Source organism: Electrophorus electricus, chromosome 26 (assembly GCF_013358815.1).
Source record: "Electrophorus electricus isolate fEleEle1 chromosome 26, fEleEle1.pri, whole genome shotgun sequence".
NCBI classification, from domain to species: Eukaryota; Metazoa; Chordata; class Actinopteri; order Gymnotiformes; family Gymnotidae; genus Electrophorus; species Electrophorus electricus.
The window spans coordinates 3,602,549-3,626,029 of NC_049560.1; the positions used below are offsets into that span (position 1 = coordinate 3,602,549).

At 44.3% G+C, this 23,481-nt stretch overlaps 3 protein-coding genes and 1 non-coding gene across 4 annotated transcripts; 2 read left to right on the forward strand and 2 right to left on the reverse strand.

The window, feature by feature from the left end:
- Positions 1-24: 24 nt before the first annotated feature.
- On the reverse strand, positions 25-5,692 carry LOC113576208 (elongation factor 2-like). Its single transcript, XM_027008172.2, has 13 exons — positions 5,586-5,692; positions 4,265-4,479; positions 3,936-4,117; positions 3,517-3,728; positions 3,034-3,212; positions 2,817-2,922; positions 2,332-2,584; positions 1,966-2,161; positions 1,385-1,751; positions 938-1,291; positions 661-843; positions 448-580; positions 25-358 (listed from the first exon to the last, which is right to left on the reverse strand). Exons 1-13 carry the CDS (start codon positions 5,586-5,588, stop codon positions 165-167), a joined length of 2,577 nt encoding a protein of 858 aa, XP_026863973.1. The 5' UTR covers positions 5,589-5,692; the 3' UTR covers positions 25-164.
- On the reverse strand, positions 2,679-2,745 carry LOC113576223. Its single transcript, XR_003410488.1, has one exon. It is a non-coding gene; the product is annotated as a small nucleolar RNA SNORD37 (small nucleolar RNA).
- Positions 5,693-10,538: 4,846 nt separating the features above from the next.
- On the forward strand, positions 10,539-16,839 carry creb3l3a (cAMP responsive element binding protein 3-like 3a). Its single transcript, XM_027008181.2, has 10 exons — positions 10,539-10,923; positions 11,222-11,332; positions 11,454-11,694; positions 11,898-12,031; positions 12,269-12,379; positions 12,484-12,590; positions 13,033-13,101; positions 13,213-13,297; positions 13,649-13,745; positions 16,003-16,839. Exons 1-10 carry the CDS (start codon positions 10,903-10,905, stop codon positions 16,317-16,319), a joined length of 1,293 nt encoding a protein of 430 aa, XP_026863982.2. The 5' UTR covers positions 10,539-10,902; the 3' UTR covers positions 16,320-16,839.
- A 1,443-nt stretch (positions 16,840-18,282) lies between these two features.
- On the forward strand, positions 18,283-20,045 carry rxfp3.2b (relaxin family peptide receptor 3.2b). Its single transcript, XM_035523385.1, is given in 7 exon segments — positions 18,283-18,427; positions 18,430-18,504; positions 18,507-18,594; positions 18,596-18,840; positions 18,843-19,254; positions 19,256-19,348; positions 19,350-20,045. Coding segments are annotated over 7 exon segments (1,143 nt in total). The 5' UTR covers positions 18,283-18,324; the 3' UTR covers positions 19,477-20,045.
- The last annotated feature ends 3,436 nt before the right edge of the window (positions 20,046-23,481 follow it).

A 23,481-nucleotide genomic window follows, 5' to 3' on the forward strand; every position in this document is an offset into this window, starting at 1 on the left:
AGCAATCAAATGTCCACACCAAACAATTTTTATTTTCCTTTATTAATTTTTAAACTTTTATTGATCTCTCTACTTTTGGCAAGCATTAGTGCTCGAGATGTTCTGTACAGTCCAGTCCCTCGGTGGGGAGGGGAGCAGGGGGTGAAAGGAATAGGACATGCGTTTTACAATTTGTCCAAGTAGTTATCCAGAGCTGGAATTCCTTCCTTCAGGCCCTTGCGCTTACGGGTATCTGCCACAATCTGAGCAGGCTTGGAACTGGCTTCCATGGGGTCTCCAGGCAGGATCTGCCAGTGGTCAAAGACGCACTGTGGGAACGCCTGGCCTGAGGTGTTGGAGCGGAGGTCAGCAGTGAAACCTGTGAAAAAGATGGATGAATAAGGCCCAGCATTTAACAGTAAGAATCTTGACTCGATCAGCCTGGTGTCCAATTCATGGGTAACTTACCAAAAGACTCATTGACAGGCAGGTATGCCTTGACCACAAACATGGGAGTACCCATGACCTGTGACTCTTCAAACACCAGACCTCGCTTCCTGTTCAGTACACCATAGATGCCACCTACAACAGCCTCAGGGCACTGTGGGCATAAGCAACCTTATTAGCCACTCGCCTTCATCACAAAACCTACAAGCAAATGTAATCTAAAGGCGGACTTACCTGGATCTCCACCAGGTAGACTGGCTCGAGGAGCCTGGGCTCAGCTGTGAGCTGGCAGGCGTAGAGCACCCTGCGGGCTGTGGGAATGATCTGTCCACCACCACGGTGGATGGCATCAGTGTGAAGGGTCACATCATGGATGTCAAAGCGAATGCCACGCATATTCTCTTCACACAACACACCCTGGGAGTTAAAATAAATAAATAAATTCCAGCATTTAGATTACGACATCAACTCCAAGCAATTACATAAACGTGAGTAGTATTAGAGGACTCACCTCCTTAGTGGCCCACTGGAATCCAGCCACCACACTGTCCTTGATCTCATTGAGGTATTGGACTCCCTTGGTCACGTCTACTAGGATGTTGGGGCCAGTTCCGTCAGGACCAAAGCACCAGATCTTACGGGCCTCAGTCACCTCCCACTCGTACTTCTCGGCCAGGTAGCGGGCACGAGCCTTCATCTCCTGCCTGGCTGCAACATCGCCCTTGTCGATGTCTTCAGGCAGACCCTCAGCCAGGGGGCGGGCTTTCATGAACAGACGGTTGTGCTTGTTGGGTGACTTGGACAGGCACATCTGTTTGGACTCGTCAGACACAGTCTCTCTGTAGGACACGACTGGGTCGGATTTCTGTCAGAAACAAAAGTCAGGTCACAAGACATGATGGAAACCCAAGGCTGCTAATAATTGCCCTTTAGTAGTACATTCCACAGGTGCCAGTACCTTCAGTGGAATGCAGGCATGGTCCTCTTCGAGATCCTTCAGGCAGATCTCAAGATGCAGCTCTCCAGCTCCTGCAATGATGTGTTCTCCAGACTCCTCGATGATGCACTGTACCATAGGGTCGGATTTTGCCAGGCGCTTCAACCCCTCCACTAACTTAGGCAGGTCGGCAGGGTTTTTGGCCTCAACCGCCACCCTCACTACAGGGCTGACACTGAACTTCATCACACGCATGTTGTGGGCATGCTCATATGTAGTGATGGTCCCCGTCTTCACCAAAAACTGGTCCACACCTACAAGACCCACGATGTTCCCGCAGGGCACGTCCTCGATAGGCTCAACATAACGGCCCATCATCAAAATGGTCCTAAAAGCAGATGAGGGGAATTTTTTTTTTAACAAGGATTGTAAAGCAGAATAGGATGTTCAGGACTTACTGTTGGCCACTGCTGACAAATCTTTCACCAAGTACACTCAACATCGTAATTCCTCCAAAATTATCTAGTCATTTAAATCGTAAAGCCATTCAGACCTGTGTGTTTGAGCCATTCACAGAGCACTTGAGAAATGGAGAAGCTAACCTCTGAATGGGTTTGAGGTAAAGGTCCTCCTTTTTCCCAGGGGTATAGTTTGGTCCCATAATGCGCACCTTCAGACCAGTGGAGACACAGCCAGAGAAGACACGGCCAAAGGCATAGAACCGACCCTTATCAGAAGTTGGTACCATCTTTGAGATGTACATCATAAGGGGAGCTTTGGGGTCGCAGTTCTTGATACCTGAGAAACAACAAGTTTAAGTTTGCCAGTACCCACATCTAGGTGAAACGAGTTAGGGCTTTTGCCAATGTTAACCATTAGCACAACAATTACTCTCTAAGCCAAGAGCTTCCAAGTCCAACCAATCATCTCTACCCTGCTTTATGCTCCCAACTATCAGTGCAACGTACCCATGGCAGCCTCATCGTCACCAGGTCCCTCATACAGCAGCTCACAGCGGTACTTCTGAGCAGTGACTGGGGAAGGCAGATGGATTGTAATCATCTGAAGCAGGGCTTCCCCAGCTGGTAGCCAACGGCGCATCACCGCCTTCAGCAGGGGCTTGCCCTCCTTCTCCTTGTCCTCGTGATCCAGCTTGATGTCGAGCTTCTCGATCAGCTTGGCGGTTTCCTCCTTCTTGAAGTTCATGATGGCGTCGAAAACCTGGCAAGAAAGAAACCTGGATTGAAGGACTAAGTGACGACGACTAATATCTACATGTCTTGCAATGTCCAATATTAATGGATGCCATGAATAAAATCAGACCATAGTTTTTCATCACTAGACAGTCAGGTCAAAGTGAAGAATTTAAAGTCATCACTTATAGGATCCGGCCAAACGAATTCTACTGAAGAGGCTTTGGACAAAAGACCTAATGAAAATACTGTCCACTCACTTTAAAGATGGGGTCCAGGATGAGCTGAGCGAAGGTTCGGGGAAGCTTCTTGCCTTCAGGATTGGTAGGGCTCTTGGTGAATTTGCCAGTGGCAGGGTCAAAGTATCTATACCAGAGTTGGTGAAAAATAAAAGTTACTCATACACAACGCCAGGCTACATTGCACCACCAGCCCTCATAGCACCATTGTCCATAGGGTACAGCACCAAAGCCTCACCTATCACCCCAAAGCTTCTTCATCATGTCCTCAACCTTCTTGCAGCGCTCTGCTGGTCCCATCTGGGAGTCTCCCTTAGCAGCAAACTTCTTCACGTACATCTCAGCAAACTGTTTGAGGGTGAAGGCCCACCCGTGCAGTCCAGACCCAAATCCAACGGTGCCAACTACTGGATCAATCTAGGAAAAGGGTTGGAGTCAGGAATTGCAGGAATTCAAAAAGCACTTGGAACCATCAAAGCAACACCACAAACCAATTAAGCTTTACAGGAGCTCCATCATGTTCTGAGAAGTACGTGTTCTCATCAGATTAAAACACTACACTAAACACTTTAGGTCCAATATCTTTCAACACTTGTACTGCACAGTTGTCAATACCTGAAGGCTCAGAGATTAAAAATCAGCTGTAACAAAAGGTGGTTGACAGCCTGCCCACAAAGACTTTCCCCAATAACAGATTCTAAAAAATCCATGAGCTTTTCACCATGATGTTGCCCATTGGCCCGTTCTCATCCTCCCCGTAGGTGGAGATGATGACGTTGACGTTCTCTACAATGCGCTGGAAGGTCTGGTACAGCTCCTCAGGGTCCAGCTGCAACTCCAGCAGGGCTCGGTCCATCTTGTTCATCATAAGCACAGGTTTGATCCTCTCGCCGATAGCCTGCCTCAGCACAGTTTCCGTCTGTACACACACCCCTAGGAGGCAAGAAGGAAAAAAACCCACCGCAACATTGAGTGCTTAACATGCCGACCATGTTCTCTCCACAGTTCAAAGGGGCACTAATAGTTTTGAATGTTAATTTCTGCTCAAAGTTGAGAGGAAATAATTTGTGACCCACCAAACAGCCCAGATGCTTTGCCAACATTACATGCTTAGTCACCTCTATAGGATCTTGCACTCACCGGACACACAGTCAACCACCACGAGAGCTCCATCAGTGACGCGCAGAGCAGCAGTCACCTCTGAGGAGAAGTCTACGTGTCCTGGGGAGTCGATCAGGTTGATGAGAAAGCCACAGCCATCTTTGGTCTGCTTGATGAAGGCCAAGTCGTTGTCAGTGAGCTCATAATACAGGGAGATGGCACTGTGGAGACATCGAGAATTGTTATACCTCCACCACAACGCAGGGGTGCGATTACTCCGCCCCTCTCAGCATTGCAGATGGTAGCCGCTGTCGACCAAAATTAAGCTCCAAATGTGGGACTGAATCAGACCCGCCGAGGGGACTCACGTTGACTTGATGGTGATACAACGCTCCTGCTCATCCTTCCTTGTGTCAGTGAAACGTGTCTCTCCGGCACGGGCTGACGCAATGATGCCAGCCTTGGATACCAACGAGTCAGTCAAAGTGGATTTGCCGTGGTCCACGTGTGCAATCACAGACATGTTACGGATGTTGGACTTCTTGTCCATGATGGCACGGATCTGGTCTACCGTGAAGTTCACCTAAGAATTACAAAGATTAAAATGATCAGAACACAAATTAAGGAAAGAATATGTACATAAAGTTCTTCCCTACATACTTTCATTACATTTAAAAAGACCAGAAGAAATGACAAACAAGACATTTAACAGACACACATGCCGCAAACCTCGTATTGAATTATGGCACAAAAAACAAATAGTGCGACCGGCAATATTTTGCTGACTTCACTGTGCTAGCATGACTCAGACAGTAAACGCAAGGCTGGGCTGAGCTCAGTAGAATGAGGAAAAAACAGAAACAAGCAGCCAGCCGGACGGATTAAAAAGAAATCGGCAAACATGCCAACATAACCAAATCCAAACTTTCCTCTTAGTGGGTAGTTTGAGCAAAGTGTTCTCGTAACGTTAAGTTCTATCCTGACAATTTTAAGCACAACCCGTTGCCTTTTAAACGGATTACTTTACCGGCACAATGAGACGACGGTAAGGCGAACAAATTATGACGTGCGCCACATCAGCCGGCAAGAGGCCACGTGTAACGAAGACGGCGCCGCTCGAGCAGGCCGAATAACGTTTCCGAAAACACCGGACAGCAGTTCAGATACTCCACATAAAGCCATGGTCGTAGCAAGGTTATATAGGCCACCAACACATTCCTTGTCCGATGCGGCAAAACAACGACTTCCAAATAAGTCGCCTTCGTATGTTCTTGGTGAAAGAAATATTACCTAGTTGGCTATCGTTAGCTAATCTAGCTAAGCAGCGACCAACGCCTGAATACATAACGCATTGACGAAGTGTCACCCAGCGGCAACCGGCAGATCCACACGACCGGCTAAATACCACACTAAAATGCGCCAGCAGACCACTCTCGCGTCAAAGAAACTCTACTGAATACTCACGCAGACATGTTAGCCTAGCTAGGTTACATATCTCTCCCAAAGCGCCTCGGTAAGGCCTAATGCTTGGACACAATAGCCAGGGTTGCCATCTTGCTTAGGTAGCATAGCCTGCGGTATCGGCATTAACGGCATATTTAACCAATCTGGTTGCTTAATTCGCTACACAACTTTCCGCTCTCAGTCCGTACCAAGACGTGCAAGTCAGTAGCGAAGACATCAACTTACCATTTTGACGGATGGATTTGGATTCGCGGACTGCAGCACCAGACACAGAGTTTTTACGCTGCCTACCTCACTAGGGCATAGGCAGGGAAGAGGCCGCTGACGTCAAGACGTAAGTATATATAGCGAGTGCGTGGCGACGTCGGGCGTCCCCTCAGTACCTTTATTTACACGTCAGGAGACGTTTCCTCGAAACGTGGCAGTTTATTTATGCAAAAAAATAAAATATGATTTGTTATGATCCCGAAACGTTAGCAGTCCTGCAATAACGTCGTTAAACGTGAAACGTTTGTCAGTCAGTACTCATAGGCGCTCCCTAACTGTAACCTAAGTCTTCATACTGCCAGAAAGGAAACATGTAGGATACCACTTGAGCTTCATGTTTATTGCGTTTATGGCAATGCGAAAAAAATAAGGACATGGGATTTCGATGATCTTTGACAAGTTAAATAAATGACAAATACACCACATGCAAGCTTAATTCATTTGTTACCGGTCGCATGGGATAAGATACAACGTAATAATTACCGTAAACAACATTTCGTTTAAACAACACCCCCCCCCCCCCCAAAAAAAATCCCGAACACAAAAAAGATGTAGTCCTGCCATCAGCAGGTGGCGCTACTTCTCTTCAACAGTTTAACTTCTCTTCGACTCAAGCATCCCAGCAAACGTCTTCTGCACACAGTAACTAGCTAACAAAAATGTGCTGTATAGTAGCATCACGCCAGGCCAGCTTGTTAATTTAACTTTTGACACAACCATTTTCATTAAAGCTCAGTATGATTAATTGCTGTATAGTGTATAACAACAACAACAACAACAACAACTATATAACAAGTTTATTGATGCATCACTATACTGCACAGTGATATTCAACTGTTATTTATTTATTGCGTATAATCAGTTCAATTAGATACTAGAAAAAAAAACTGGCTACACGAAAGCTTGAAATGTAGGAATATTTTGCAGAAACAGGTTTTGTCATGCACAGGTATATTTTAGGGTACTCTGAAGAGAAGTAATGTCTAAGAAGACAAGAATTATGCTTAATCAAAAAAATATAATATTAAAATCTACTGTAGGCTACATGTGCACTGACATTTTCGCATTTTAAGTCATCTTAAACAGTCTAAGTCAAGCTACAAAATATACATAGCACCCCATACATACAATAGAATACTATGGACAACTTGCTATTAAGATATCCCAGAGGACAACTGGAAGTGATGTGTGGTAAAACCGAATGAGAAATCAGCCATCACTATGAAGAAGAAAGGCTGTCTTGTTTGAGGTGAAGAATGCAGGACAGCAGATTTAGCAAAAAATAGTCAGGGCAGAAAATTAGCTTTCATACGGTGGTATTTACGCTATACTGGGTAAACCATACAGCAATCAGATTACCAAAAAGCACTTTGGTCAGCACCTCAAATCTTTTTTTTGAGAGTCCTGATAGTTTATGAATAACATACCAGTCATGAAAACATTTGATTTATATAGCACCTTCATTTAATCTATGATTACGCAAATTAAACAATAAAAATACACTAAGCCTAAAGCTGAATTCTAAACTTCCAATTGACTTGAGTGTTTTAGCATTTCTTTAAGCAACAAATGTGTGTCTGTAGTCCCCTACATTGACTAAGAAGGATTTCGGCCACTTCACACAGAGCAGCTCAGACCATCCTACATTATCAGTGTTTCTGCCTGCCCCTGCAGCAGACCAGGACTTTGACTGGGCTGCGCCCACACTCCATCTCTTCCGTTTGAGCTGTTCTATTGCACGTGTTTTAAGTCGTTGTGAAATCCCTTTCGGCTCTGCCTAGGCTGTCTGGCATCACATTCTCTTTCTTTTGTATATTATTGGCCAACCGTTTCTCCGTTGCCTTAGACATTCTCTTGCGGGATGGGTCACGGACAAACACACACAATTGGGACAGGACTAGGACCTCTAGAACGTTGGACTAAACATCAATTGCTTATGTTTTCATTTTTTATTTATTTTCTCTTCAAATTGTTACTATTGTGGTGACTGTTGTCGGCCAGAGGAGGATGGTTCCCCCCCCCCCCTTTTGAGTCTCGGTTCCTCTCAAGGTTTCTTCCTCATGCTTTAGGGAGTTTTTCTTTGCCACTGTCGCCCTTGGCTTGCTCACTGGGGGCTTGGACTTAGACATTTGTAAAGCTGCTTTGTAACAACATCTGTTGTAAAAGGTGCTATATAAATACATTTTGATTTGATTTGATTATGGGGTTTAGTGACAGCAAACTGCCCAGGCACCATAAGAGCAAAGCAGCTCTGAACCATAAGATTCCTACTGCTATGCCATTATTAGCATGGTGTTATTTTAGCCAACGTGATGTTTTGGTATCATGATGTCTGTTAGTTGAAATGTATAAATGAGCATATTTTCTTCCCTACATTCCTAGTAGAGGAAATTCTTGAGAATTTCTTTCTGACATGGACTCACTAGGGTCAGACCCTTTGAGGTTAACCTGAGATTCTTGGACACCTCTTTGCGTATTTCTTGGTCAGTGTGCAGGCTGAATAGGGTCTGGTGGCCTGCTCTGGGTAGGTGGCAAACCATGTGGAATATTCTCCCTTTGTAGATAAGACATGGCAAGGTGCACTTGTCTTAATATTCACTTTGTAGTCTTTCTCTGACAAACAGACATCAGTGGCCTTTCCTTCTAAATCCCCTGTGGCTTCTTCTGATCTTGGTATGATGCCTTATGACTGACTTATACAGTTGATATAATTATGTAGTCCAATGTGTTTTTCCATTAAATGTTTTTTTAATCCCAGAAGTATATACGACTAACTCATATATAGTATACATATCTATATATTATAATAAAAGTAATTAAAAAAATTTAGTGTCTCTGTAAAAAATATTAAAAGAGCAAAGAGAATACAATTAGGGACAGAAGTAAGAAATACACAGCAAGATGAGGAAGAACTATAAAAACAAAAGAACCCCGATAAAAATTGGAACCACTAAGCTGCAGTAATGATGTCATTGAGAAGGCAAGGTGAAAGAGATTTTCAGCTGTTTGTGAGAGAGAAGGGAGAGACGTACAGGCAGCTAGGTGAGCAGGAATACGAACCCGGTGTTTGGAACCTACGCTGAGAGCCCCGTCACCATCCGTCAGGAGTCTAGAAGAAGAGACAGAGAATCAAAAGCAGTTGGAAGGATGGATAGTAGATGAATGAGAATGTAGATGAAGGTGAAGGTGTGTGGGAAGGAGGAGCCAAACCCCACCAGACTATGCAAGGCGTTAACTACATTTGTAAGTTCTTTTAAAACTGGTGTAGAGTAAGGTATCCTTTCAGAGAAACATTATTGCTTATAATGAATCTATTTTATGAAGTGATGCTTTTCAAGACCTTTCAGCCTTGAAAACAAATCAGAAGTAACTTTGTTGTTCTTTTCCTTTAGGTTCCCCTTCAAAGCTGAAGTTGGAGTTGGAGTGGAAGGTGAAGTTGGATATATTGGGTTGTGTAGGACTTCAGATGGACACAAATGTTATGCAAAACAGTTCAGCACTTTAAAAAAGGATACATGGAGAATGTGAAATAGAATTGTGTGTGTGTGTTTGTATGTATGTATATATATATATATATATATATATATATATATATATATATATAGAGAGAGAGAGAGAGAGAGAGAAAGAGAATGTGTTATACATGTACCTTCCATTTCATAATAACAATTTTTTTTTTTAAACTCTCAGCTCAAACTTTAAATCTTCAAGGACAGAGCCAGTCGAGCTGTGTATATGTATATGTCACACTCCCATATTTATCATTCTTTACTCTGTAGTCCCATCTCCATAAATACTGTACTATCTCCAGGGACTGAGGTTTGTTCCTGAATCAGAACCGCAGCGCTGCCACTACAGCGTGATGTCAGCTGAAGAAAAGCAGAGGATAGCTGCATGCGCGTGTGTGTCCATGCCTCCTAATTCACTTCCAGAGGAAGTCCCTTTTCTGCCGCCGGTGCATGAAAGCAGGTTTCCAGTCACTCCGTCAGTGCGGCGAGCATGACTGAGAAAGAGCTTGCATTAGCGATGAGCACACTCGTGTAAATTTGAACAAGCGTTCTCTCATCTCCCGTGGCCTTCAGCCAGGCCGTGCTGTGTTTTAAAGTAGGATTTGAAGAAACAGGCCACGCCAGAGATTGCTAATAAATTGTGATAACTTCAACAGCTGAGCACACATGTTCGGGGTCACATGAATATTTCATGTAAATTAGGTGGAGACCTGTCTTTTGACAGGCGCCTGTGTGGATGACTGCCAGTGCACTTCACTGAACTAGCTCTGATGGCGAACGCACCGAACCAGATGAGGTAGTGGCGTTTTATCTTGGCCTGCCGGCAACATGGAATACGCTACAGCTGCAGCTTCAAATCGGGGGCAAGTCTAAACTATCTATGATTAAACTCAGATGTAGGCAAACTGGTAATATACTCTTAAAACACATTAAGAACATCACAAAACATTCTACGAAAGAAGCAATGTAACACGCTTTACAAACATATATAGATATATTTTTTATTTACTGTATACTATAAGTAAAAAGAAACCTTTTTGATTATAAGAAACTTAAATATAATTGCTTAGACATCTAATTTAATAAGGCGAATATAATTAAAAGATTTTATTAAAACATGAAAGGCTACGATGTAAAAGTATTTCTATTATTACAAGGAAATTGGGTTAAAGTTCATACTGTCCAACCTACTTGGAATAGAAACTACATGTATGACCCTTGAGCTGGGTAGGTAAGTACAGGGATGTGTTCACACAGTAAACACCAATCATCTGATTTAGTGCTAAAAGATTTGTCACTGTACTGGCATTAAAGCAATAAACATTTAATACTTTGCTGCTTTACAGAAATGTGATGCTGTTATCTTATATTAAGTGTTAAGTAAGGTATTAAACTAAGGAATGTTGCTTTTGTTAGAAAAATAGAATATTTTGCTTGTTTGAAAAGAGGTTTGACTCATAGGTTTGGTTGGGTTTGATTTAGCAAGTTATGCTAGAATTAGTGAGATTCATTTCAAGCATATGTTTTGTTGTTTCATCATTCTGTGTGTCTCTGCCAGCAATACCTCACCTTCTAACAACAGCCAATAGAAAGCCAGACTTGCTAATAATGATCAGATTGTAGTGTTGGAGTTTAAACTTTGTCCTCAGAGGTTGATCAGAGAGAAACACACAGGACTAAGACGCACAGCGTAGTGTACAAACATCTGTCTTCACTTCTTCTGCATTTTTGTCATTAATGGTGGCATCCCCACCGAGGTTAGGGTAATGGAACTCTACTCAGAACAGGTAAGTACTTTCTTGTTTGGATTTCAGCAATGTATTTTCAGTAAGAACATCGTGTTGTGCTATCAGATATGTCATACAGACCAAAGACCAAAGTTCAGGAAATGTAAAAGTTAACTTTACAACAAACTATTTCTTTTCGTGCATTTGTGTGTGTGCATCAAATTGAAAGAAAGTTTGTTTTTTTCACATTAATCATTTTTAGGCATTTGTATTCTATTACTTTACACTATTACCCACTAAATCAAATAGATGGGAATGATATTAAACTCTATAAACATTTAAGAGATTTATATTACAGGATTGCGATGGAACAGAACTGCTGGACTTGCTTTTCGATAAGAATGATGGCATCTTATGCCAAGAGGACACGTATTATAATGACCACCCTTGGCTGGTCCAAGACCCAAATGTAAGTAATGATCTTGTACCCACAGAGTGGGCTGGTCTTCGGCTCATTTATATGTTTCAAAATATCTCCCTGCACTTGAGGGCATGGGCGTTCAGTATTGTTGCAAATTTCTGTTTGGAAGATCGTGATGCCAGCCCAGGTCGGCGAAGACTTCTTTAATGCCCTACTGAGTGGGACTGACTCTGTCTCTGGGTCTCCATTATGGTCACCCTCTCCAAGTGACAGCGGAATAAGTGAAGACCCCCACTCTGACCAGAACGACAGCCCCCCACCACCCACGAGTCCCCCTCTGGAGCTATTCCACAGCCCTCCACAGACACGGCTTTCTCCTGCACAAGACTCCAGGCTCCCCATCGATTTCAGTAAGTTGGTGACAAATTATTTGTTCAGAAACAGCTTCACAGTTGGTCGATCAATAGCCATTTCTTGTATAAACATTCCATGTAGTTACTTTGTTTTGTCTGCCTTAAAGAAGGGCGCTTGTTCACGTGTCCCTCAACCCCCAACACACACACACACACACACACACACAAAAGCAAACAAATGCTATTATATGTTTCTGCAGATGGCTTGGGCTCGAGAGTTTTCCCTGCGAGGGCAGCAGGGATGCAGTGTGCATCTGAACTGGCTCTGGCTCAGCCAGGCATCCCCTTCCCCCTCACCGTCAAGGACCTGCTGCTGTCCGGCACACCAGAGCCTGTGAGTATCAACAGTGCGCAGGTACGTGAAAAGTGTGAGGATGAGAAGGGCAGGAACAAACGTGGCATCTAATACAGCTGTTTAGCCGCCATACCTATTTCTGGCATGTTTAAACACACACAAACAAAGAGAGGCGTGTCTTTGTTCCGATGCCAAATTGTTTACATCTGGCTAGCAAGGCAGCCTGAATGGGGCTGCGTGTGGTTTATGAGATTTGCACCCTTTCCTTCTCCATAGCCTTCACAGGTGTCACAGCAGTCCCACGAAGACCTGGTCCTCAATGACGACGAGAAGAAGTTACTCGCAAAGGAGGGAGTGATTCTGCCAAGTCAGCTTCCTCTTACCAAGGTAGCGTGCGGTCCAAAGCTAGCCTGTTATATCACATGATTGGAACACAATGGCTGCAACCCCAAGCCCCATCCCTGCCTTACCCCCCTTTAACGCACTACCAGCTCGAGGACAGGATTCTGAAGAAAATCCGCCGGAAGATCCGGAACAAGCGATCCGCCCAGGAGAGCAGGAAGAAGAAGAAGGAATACGTAGATGGGCTGGAGACCAGGTATCATACAGCACTGAACGCACTCAGACACGACAGCAGCCGCATCCGCACCCACGTCCAGGAAATAAATGCTTTGGTAATGCGGTCCAGGGCTGTCCTGCTCACATTAAGTGCTACAAGTATGAAAAATGATAAGACCTTGAAAGCAAGTACTGCAATTCATAGAAATAAAGTGCTGATCAGTGCATTAAACATTTTAGCTCAATTGAATATAACTGATGAGCTCAAAGTTTTGTAAAATTGTGCCTTTTTCAGACCACTGAACATAATCACACCATAGTATCAGCTTCTACAAAACAGTTCTCTGTTTCTTCACACGGAACAGTTCCCTATCTTGTGGTTAACTGTTGGTTTGTGAGTGGAATGGACTGTATCCAGGCAAAGAGCCTGATTGATTTTCTTCACATGTAAGCTTGTTCTTCTGAAAAATGTGCTTTTCTAGGATGACAGCTTGCAGTGCACAGAACCAGGAACTGCAGAGGAAAGTGTTCCAACTGGAGAAATGCAACATGTGAGAGAATGCCTTATCAGCCGCACTGAGCAGCTGTTTGTCAGAGTCCTGGTGCGCACGGAGGCTGATAAGTGAGCCACACTCTCCTCTTCCCTCTCTCTCCCTGCTCAGGTCTCTGATGGAGCAGCTACGTCGACTGCAGGCTATGGTCATGAACGGATCCAACAAACCAGCCCAGACTGGGACCTGTGTGCTGGTGAGGAACATAACAACACAGGCTTTACACTTGAATAAACCCGACGAGCGTATTCGGTATCAACTCATATGAAACTGTCCAAGCTATGAACACGTCTCTTTAATCTGGATGTGAATTAGTGCTGGAGAATGAGAACATGGCAGGACACGATGTGTCTCCTGGTTTAGTAATTTAGTGCTAGTGCCTGACCAGCAAACAAACTAGTGAGAACATATTCCAGGGAACGAAAGAAAGAAAGCATAACTGCCCCCACACGCACATGCATCCTCCATCTGCATGGGCGGCGCTGCAGGTCCACAGTCCAGCTGTGAGCCGCACGGAGCCAACTACCCATCTGGTTGTGTCCTATAGGTGCTGCTGCTGTCACTCACCCTGATCGTGCTGCCCAGCTTGAAGCCCTTCAGCGAGACCAAGGTCAGCCAGCCCGGAGACTTCGGTCAGCTGAGAGGTGAGGCAAGCAATCCTGCCTCCTGCTCCCTCGCCCTGGCTCCTCTCGGGCCCGGCAGAGGACGGCACTCGGAGGATGGTGATTGGTCCCTCGCCTGCAGTTGAACAATGCATGGTTCAGATCAAAGTGTGCAATGTAGCGTTAATAGTGGAAAGCTATTAGGCCCGAGCAAGAAGTGTGTGACAGCTCTTGGACGGAGTCAAAGAGCTGATGGCGGTGTGGTAGAATGAAAAACAACGTCGTCATTTTTCCCCCGCATGTCGAATCACTGGTGTGGATGTGGGCTGTAATTTGTCCTCATCAGTCAGCTGTCACCAGTTTTGTATGGTGAAAGTTTTTATTTCAAGCCAAGCCTCTGTGACATGGTAATTGGAAGTCAAAGTGGGACGTTTGGGCCATTTGGTCACCCTCACTTTAAATTAGTGTCTTGTTATAAACTGTAGTAGTAGCCTTGATCTGATCTTAAAAGATCTCAAGGCGCAGTGAATTTAACATTAACTGTGTCACATGCAAAGTATGCTGTCCATAGTCCCACACAAGCCAGTAATTAGGTTCACACTGAGTAATACACTTTAACTTAGGCACTTTGTAAAGCTATGTATGCTTAATAAAAGTGATCTTTGTTATTTTAGTGAAAAAAATAGTAGGTACACTTTTCACAGTTAACTTTTCGCAACTTTTCACAGTTAAATAAACATACTTGAGAATGTTAGAAGTTTAATAGAGCCTAGATGTCTCCTACATCTTACACATTAAGACTTTAACACAGCTGGTTCAATCAGAGTCTGAAATCAGAGGGAAACACTGGCCACCTTTTGTGCAGTGTGAGATGAGTAATGTCTCTTTCCGAAAATGAGGGGTGAGGACAGTCACTCCTTCACAGTGGCCGAACACTTAGCTCACCGTCATGAAGAGCACCAGTTCATCAGAAACCACTTGGTGAGATGGAAATCACATGAATGCATCAAAGTTGCTATTTTTAACATGGTATACCAACTTGGTTTATGAGACCAGAATGTCACCTTTTAGTTCTGGACATTGCTGGACATTAAACAGTTCTTAATAGTACCTTCCCCAAACGATGCGTGCTCAGTTGAACCTACTCTGGCAGACTGGCCAGCTCTCAGTGGTTTTTTGCTTGATTTTGTTTGTCCTGATGACCTTCAAGATTTGCTTTGCAGTGTGTATTCTCTAGCCGACAGACCACTCTTTGGGTGTTTGTGTGTAAAGAACAACGACATCTCAGTTGCAAGTTATAAAGGGCTCATCGCAAGTTATAAAGGGCTCTCATGCATGGTCGGCCGCAACACTGTTAGCTAGTGAGGCACTGTGTTGGAGCTCTGATTCCTCTCACATTTCAGATCTTCTTATCATGTTGGCAGGGGTTATCTTCATCTCATCTGTTCATATACGTTTGCTAGAGGCTATGTGTGTTCCTACTGTAATCTGTCGCATCTAATGTGAGGTCTGACCCAAGTTGCGTAGCAGTTATAATTCTGCTTCTGAAGACTTCTTGCTAGCAGTAGGTTCCTCCTGTGCCTTAAACGTTCTTTGCCATTTTAGTGACATTTGTTTTAAGGTTTTTGTTTGTCACTCTGGTTATTCTCCTCAGTTATGGATGTTTTCTTTATCTTTCTGGGCTTTAAAAGACGTTCCAAATTATTGATTTTTCTCTTATTTTTTCTCTCTTTTTTTGTTTTGAACTCTTTTCTTTTTGTCAGCTCACTGAGATATTTACAAAAATGTGCCTACTTTATTTTTATGTATAGTGACTCCAGATAATTCAGTTTGTCTGAGTTTCAAACTTTTCACACAGCTGGGAAAACTACTATTGCTTCTGTGCGAGTACCAAAATCTAATGACCAATTTGTCCTCAGAACCAGTCATTAAAAACAGTGATATTCACAAAAGCGTGGTGGTCTCAATAGTGATGCTCAAATCAGCCTCTGTGAACCAGTTCCCCTGTCTTGTGTCAACTTTATGCTTTAAGCGGCATATACTTGGCTAGCTGCCAGTCAGATTCCTAGCTGGATACTCCACCTGTAACTGTTAAGCAATTTAGGTCCAATTCCTTTACGCATTTAAACAAGATTTTTTTTCTATTGGAAAGTGGCTCAGACTCAGCAGCTGAAGTGGCTGAAGGCTGTTAGAGAATGTTGCTGAACCTGGGTCATCTTCTTTCTGGTTTGTACAAACAGTATCTACCTTACACGTTGGACTCTGTGTCTAATTCCTTTTCTCCTGAACTCTGTTCCAGTGCGGTCACGGTCCCTGCGCTACCTGCAGTCTTCTCAGGTGCTGCATGCCCTCGAGCATCCATACACCTTAGCAGAGGAGTCCAAGTCTCCTCCCCGTTTCCAGGGCGACAAAGGCACTGAGGAGATAGCATCCTTGATGGAAAAACTTCACAGGGGGCTGGGACATCAGTCTAATTATGAACCAGGACCCCGCAACACCACTCACAATCAGCATGATGACCATCACCATGGAGACCCCATCACTGGGCACGTAGAGACGGTGACGTTGAGTCGGCCGCGTGGTGGGCGACTCCCACCACATGCCAATGACATGTGAAGGGGCGTCTCTGCCTGGGGACTAAACCCCACTCCTGCACCTGTGCTTTCACACACAGCCTTTTCAGCTTTGCCTACCAAGATAATAAGAAACACAGACACACAAGCAATTTATAGATTTTCACTGTCATGTAAGCTTGGTGAGCCAAAATAAAAATAGTAATACGCCGGTGATGCTTGTTGCAACCTACTTGTAATTTCTCATACAGTACAAGGACAGAATTTCCAGTGAAAGAAAGAAAAAAAAGGAATATCTTCAGTGAAAAATCCATCCCAAACGATCGCTGGAATACTTCCAATTCTGAACGTCTGTTTTTCAGTGAATGCTTTGTGAAACTTGCTCCTTGAAGGCATCCGTGCTTTAGACATACTCTATAAGATTCTGAAGCCGCAATGTCCATATTTTTGACCATACTGTGGACAAACAACTCCAATTTGTATTTAGTCGATTGTGTTTGTATATATTTCTGAAATGGTTCCATTGACCTGCGGAACAAATGCACTGCAAAACATTTTCATACTGTCTGTAGCTCAAGCACTTTATGATCATTTAATGGCACGTTCAATAAAGTTCTTCAATCTTGTCATGTCGGTGTGCTATCATTATCACTTGCGAATTAACAATTTAATAACACCTGCAGAACACAAGTGACATGAATTCCGGTAATGTAAAAGTAGACTCTACTATATTATCTCCTCAGACTTATCTATAACTATCTATAATCTATAACTACATTCAATCGCTGTGAAACCTGCCAGAACCACAAACACAAACCACTTAAGGTTATTTGTTTAATGTCTTGGCTAAATAGGAAAACACACCTGCGTCATAAAATTGCTTTAGTAAATTATTATTGTCCTTGTCGGGTTAACTCTTTACACAGCGGAACAGAACGTCGTATGACAGGTCAGTCTGACAAATGTGCCTTGTTTATCGTTGAAGACGCAAAAGTACAGCGGCTTCTTGACTTATTCCGCAGTGTCTTTCTTTTTAATCAGTGTTAATAAGTGTTCTCGTTTTCACTGGATTCATCTACGAAAGGAAGGAAGTTTCAAGTACCAAGCTGAGCTATATCCTTAAGTTACAAGCCCGAGAAACTTTCGAGAATAAATTCATGTCTGAAATACGAGATGAAGGCGATCCCGACTATTGTAAAGAAAGTGCGAATCGTAATTTATGATGCATAGGCTGCATGAAAATCGGCGGGACAGGGTGACTCTCGATTGTGTGAACACTTTCGTTTTCAAGGTTACAGTGGTATCAAGAATTTCGGTAGAAACACGCGTGAACGTCCGTACGCAGGCGAACAACTGTAATAAACACCAGAAGGCAGTATTATATTATTCCATGCAGAACGTAACTAAAGAAGACAGCAGTCTACACAGTTTGTGAGAGGTAGTAGCTATGCCCGCACGGCATGTGAATAGACAAGTGTTTAAACCAAATTAAAAGTTTCATTTGATTATATTGACCAATCCGAACCCATCGCTGACAAATAAACGCTTATTTTAGGAGGTTATAGAACCCTCCTAAAAATAATAGTCTATAAAATATGAGTGGCAGTACCAGACAATATCAGTATCTAATGCTTCAAACACAGCTCCGTTTCTCCGTGCGCAAGGCTTGAGTCGTTTTACAATAAAAAAATGATTAATGGTTTTGTCGATACAGTTTGCATTAAAAAAAACAAAAACAAAAAAACAAACAAACAACCCCTTAGGGCAAATACCCTGTCCCGTACTCGTACTCGCACGCGTCATGCTTTCCGTAGTATAAAAGAATGAACATGACCTGCAGAGCGCACAGAAACGCAGACGGTAATGGGATCACGCCCTCCGAGGGACGACTGTACTTGTGAGACATTTCTCTTTGCAGAACAAAAGACGAAGTGTGTTGCCAATGAACTTAAAAGGTTTTTATTTGTTTATTTAGTTATTTTTACGTGTCTTCAAACTTTAGCATTCCTTATCCAACAATGCCCACGGACTGAGAGCGCGTGCCTGCGATGGAGAGGAACAACACGACGCAAACTCTGGAGGCGGGCGAGTGCGCGCAGCCTTTCGAGAGCAGTGCGGGACTGGGTAACTGCACGGACGGCTTCGCTGGGAACTGTCTCTGAGGTGCTGCCTGCAACTTCTGACGAAGGAGTCCGGTTCTGGGCTGCAAGGAGACAGCTCGAGCTTAGCTCCGCGCTCGTCTATTCGGTTGTGTGCGCGCTAGGGCTGGTCGGGAACTCTCTGGCGCTGCACCTGCTACACTCCTCCTACAGGCAGAAGCATCAATTGCTTCGTCATGGGCCTTGCTCTCGCCGATCTGCAGTTCGTTCTCACGCTGCCCTTCTGGGCCGTGGATACGGCGCTGGACTTCCGCTGCCTGCCTGGCAAAGTCATGCGCAAAATCGTCAGCTCCGTCACCACCATGAACATGTACGCCAGCGTCTTCTTCCTGCCGGCCATGAGCGTGGCTCGGTACTATTCCGTCACCTCGTCGCTGAAGATGCGCAGCCAGAAGGCGGCAGCGGCTGGGACCTAGGAATCTGGACCGTGTCCCCGATCGCCGTGCTTCCGCACGCCGTGTACTCCACTGTCGCCCAGGTGGCCACGGACAAGGAGCTGTGCCTGGTGCGCTTCCCGGAGTCGGGCAGCTGGGACCCGCAGTTCCTCCTGGGCCTCTACCGGCTGCGGAAGTTCCTGCTGGGCTTCGTCGTCCCGCTGGCCGTCATCACCGTCTGCTACCTGCTGTTGCTGCGCTTCGTGCTCAGCCGGAAGGCGCAGGGCGCCATGGTCCGCGAGAGAGAGCAGGGCCGCCACCGGCCCCGCTGTGAGGTCACCAAGTCGCTGGCGATCATGGTGCTCTCCTTCTTCCTCTGCTGGCTGCCCAACCAGACGCTGACGACGTGGGCCGTGTTGATCAAGTTTGACCTGGCTCCCTTCAGCAACCTTGTACAACACCCGGGCCTACGCCTTCCCCCTCAGTGTCTGCTTGGCCCAGGCCGACAGCTGCCTCAACCCAGTGCTCTACCGCCCGATCTGCCGGCCTGAAGGAGCTGCTTCTTAGGGCCACGCCGCTGTACCGCAGCCTGGCCTGCCTGCTCCCCCGCAAGGCCAAAGTGGCACAGTCTCCCCCCGCTCTGGTGCTCCTGCAGATGGACGTTTAAGAGACGCCTCCGGCTGACTTTCCTGTCTGAGTCCGCACCAGGACAAACAAGACCTGTGAAGCCTATTTTTTCCTTAACTGTGATTTTTGACTGATAGACAGGAGCAGACATGAGTGAACCCGCCAATGGGAGATGCCCCAGTTTCTTTCGCTCTCTCTTTCATTTGTGTTTTTCAGCCTCTGCCTGACTGCAGCATCTTGTATTCGGTCCTCAGATCCATTCAGGGACCTCCGCAGTTCAACTCTCGTTCCCTTCAGTTTTGGTGCTGCTGGCTGGAATCTGTTCTCAGATTTTGCCTCAGGACTTCCTTCATGGGAACAATAAATTATCCATTTGTATTGTTCCACCTTTGAAGTCGGGAGGAAAAAGAAATGCTGGCAGATAGTGAGAGACAAACTACTTTGATATGTCAGATGACAGATAAATAAGGATAAAATTGCCTGTCAGACACATAACCTCAAATCATCAGTCATGAATCAAAGTATCCTACGCTGAAACATGCTTGGTGAAATCCCTCAGACATACGATGCTTTCTATATTGCTATATGATTATTGGTGTATGTAAAAGAAATGTGTATAAGAAACTAATATTTCTGAAAATTTAAAAGAATAAAACTACTAATAACCTTGATTATAACTATTTGCTCTGATCTTGCTGCCCAACATGTAACTGTTTACCTTTATTAATACAAAATAATGTTCATTCTGAATTAAATTAAATATTTCTATCTTAATTCGTTTTTACATTGTTAAAATGTGAAATAGTAAATATTTTCAGGCAATTACATTATAAAAGTGAGAGAAAACAAGATTTCCCTGTGCCATTTGAATCTGAAATGTAATCATTGGGAAAAATTTAAAAAATTTATTTTTTAAGCCTATTTGTCTAATTCAATTTTTTTTGCCAGGAGTTCAAAAATAAAATTCAGGAATTAATTGTTCTCAGTTCAGTTGTGGGATTGGCCCAGGAGTGGGACTGCCCCATGTGTTGGACTGGCCCAAGAGTGGGACTGGCCCAGGTGTTGGACTGGCCCAGGTGTGGGATTGGCTCAGGTGTTGCACTGACCCAGGTGTGGGATTGGCCCAGGAGTGGGATTGGCCCAGGTGTGGGACTGGCCCAGGTGTTGGACTGGCCCAGGTGTTGCACTGGCCCAGGTGTTGGACTGGCCCAGGTGTTGCACTGGCCCAGGTGTGCAGTTTCAGTACTGGCCCTCTAACACTATCCCTGAGACATCCAGCACAATAAACTAGTATGAAATAAATGTAGACCACTGCAATAAGAAACAGAGACATTAATAGTAAATGATTGCTTATGTCACCTGGCTAATGGCCCTGGAAAAAGCTCCTGTTCTTTCTACTTGTTATAAAGGAAAACTTTTATTCTCTTTCACTCGCCCTTTGCGGTGTTGCTAAGACCTTCAGGAATTAGTAGCAGTAGCTGTACTGCTGCTATGTGCTGCAGAGGCATGTTGCAAATGTCTTAAATGGTAGCTGAACAAGTTTGCATCCATAATATTTAGCATTATGTTAAAAATACGTGTTTACAACATGTCCCCAGGGGACCCGCAGGCTCGCTCCATGACTCTGGAGCTGCTCCTGCATGTGTGTCTCTGACTAACTAATGGTGATGCATTTCCCCCACCAATTTCTATTTACATTATTTTAAAATGTAATTTAAAATTTCTCCAAGGCCACTAGAGAGATGAAAGGTGAAACATATCCATCTCCACAATTTTTTTTTTCTGGTGCTCCTGTGGAATGAGGTAATGTCAGAGCTGTGTCAAGCTGACTGCAAGCTGGATGCTTATTTCTGCCATTTCGGTTGTGCAGCCCGGGGTAGGCTTAGTTGTTATATAGAGTGTACAGAGATTTTATGCAGCCTGGGTTTTTATGTAGTGGGAACGGAGAGACACTTCCTGTGAGATATGGAGAAAAGCACACGGACCAGAAATGAACACAGCTACCGATCCACATTTCAAATCTGTCCTAATTACAAGAAGTAAAAAGACTAGGATGCCATTTTACAAAGAGCCAGTAATGGTTACTTTCTTATTGGTATTATAATAAGTGGTGTGTCAAAGAGCTGTGTGTATGAGAGTGTACAGCTGAGATTGCTACCTGCTAGTTTAAATGATCAAAAATCTAAGAAATGTTTTGACATTTGTTTTATACAGTTTGGATAAACATGATGAGCCCAGCGACAAACTATGAAATAAGATTTTCATAGTTTTCATAAAATGTCTTTTACTCACCGCTCATAAAGTAATTATACGCCTCAGGTATCCACACATTATGATGCATGCCAATGTTCTAATTTCAAATGAGAAAAGCAGAGTTTGCCAAAACACACCATGTAAAATCAGAAACGAATCATTTGCAATGGAAAACAGGGACTATTATTTGATGGGATTCTATTCCATGTATCTTAGAGGTCCATTCAGCACTGCTGTCACCAGGGCTGAAAAGGATGGTGAATTATGAAAAGCAGCAGGTTCCTTTTCAAAAGCCTTTTTTGTAAAGTGTAAGGGAATGACTGAGCCTTCACTTCCAGAGAGCAGATTTTATGAGGTGTAGCCGTCCTATAGAGGAGAGAGAGAGGGAGCTGCACTCTGTGCCTCGGAATCAAAGCTGTTTCTACGTTTTGCAGGCACTTAAATTCAAATTTCGGTGGGGGGTGGGTCTGAATATCAGAATAAGTCTAAGATGAAATAGCATCAGCTGCCTTTATTTCACCTTATTTCATAAGAAAGCAACCCCTCCGGTTGTAGCCGGCCTGGCTTAATCCGTTTTGCTCCCACCAGTGTCTTATTCATGTCATCTCGGTTACTTTGCAGAGGGTTTGAGTGAAATTTGGAATTTTCTCTTTGCGCGTCTCAAATAATGAATACATCTGTCTTCCGTAGGATAGGAAGCTAACACATAATACCTCCTTTCAATGACCTTTCCGCAGCTCTGTGTGAGATGGTTTCGGGATTAGAGTGCCTAACTGTTCCTTATTAACGGCTGATTAACAGGGGCTTGTGGGGAACATTGGAGAACAGTTGAGCTGTATTCCAATTAGCAGTGAATCCACAAGACACACACACACGCAATGCAAAGAATATGGTACAGCACCTCTGTGTAGGTATGGCACTCTGTCTAGGTATGGCACTATTCTAAGCCATGTCTGTTTCGTTTGAAGTCGGCTAAGATAACGGAGGTTCATTAGAGTGGCAGGTGTAAATCAATAGGAGTCTGCTCTCTTTGCTCAAAAATCGCTCAAAAATCAGGCTGGATCTTTCTTGGGCTGTTTTGGCTTCCGACCAGTAGGTGTCAGTGATGAATGCTATCTGCTATGACCCAGGCTAACGCTCCCGATGCCAGCATCCTCACTGTCTTTATTATGTTGCGAGGGGGAGGGAGGATTTTTTTTTTCTCACTCAGGTACTTCTTGAATGACTTCACCACGGTCGCACAATAAAAAGCGCGTCCTGTGAAGTCCAGGAAAGGTGACCTTTTTGGCGCGACCTGGATCACCGAGAGTGGGCTTATTTTAGATTTTTATTCTCCCTGGCACTCATATAACGTGGCACACATGTGCGGGGCACGTAGAAGGCCCCGGCTCGTGATCAGCCAAGGCTCTCTGTGTTGGACTGGCTTTGGAGCGCCAGTGATTTCAGGCGTCTTTATTCCGGTTGATGCAATCCTCAGTTAAAAACCGTGCGAGCAAACGTGTACGTGCATGGCGCTCTCAGAAAAAAAAAAACAAAAAACAAAAAACTAAGCCTAAAATAATTACAGGAAGGAGAAGGCCGAACGTTTGCCGTGCTGGCCTCTTTTTCTTGACATTGTCTGCGACAATCTTCACAATCTCTCCAGAATCTGAGTGCACGAGCGCCATGTGTCAGTCAAGCATGCCAGAGAAGAATCAGTCATGCCATTTACACTGAGCGAGAAGGAAGCAGACTGGAACAAAACACAGGAAGGAGCGACTTCACCGAGTCTGGATTAAAGCTACATTATGCA

Bases quoted from the DNA above. Each gene is read 5' to 3' on its own strand.
- LOC113576208 (XM_027008172.2), bottom strand. The intron at 4,118-4,264 runs GTGAGTCCCCTC...ATGTCTCCACAG, and splicing joins TGTATCACCATCAAGTCAAC to TGCCATCTCCCTGTATTATG. The intron at 581-660 runs GTAAGTCCGCCT...TTATGCCCACAG, and splicing joins TCTACCTGGTGGAGATCCAG to TGCCCTGAGGCTGTTGTAGG.
- creb3l3a (XM_027008181.2), top strand. From the start codon at position 10,903: ATGGAACTCTACTCAGAACAG. The intron at 10,924-11,221 runs GTAAGTACTTTC...TTTATATTACAG, and splicing joins TGGAACTCTACTCAGAACAG to GATTGCGATGGAACAGAACT. The intron at 13,102-13,212 runs GTGAGAGAATGC...CTCCCTGCTCAG, and splicing joins CAACTGGAGAAATGCAACAT to GTCTCTGATGGAGCAGCTAC.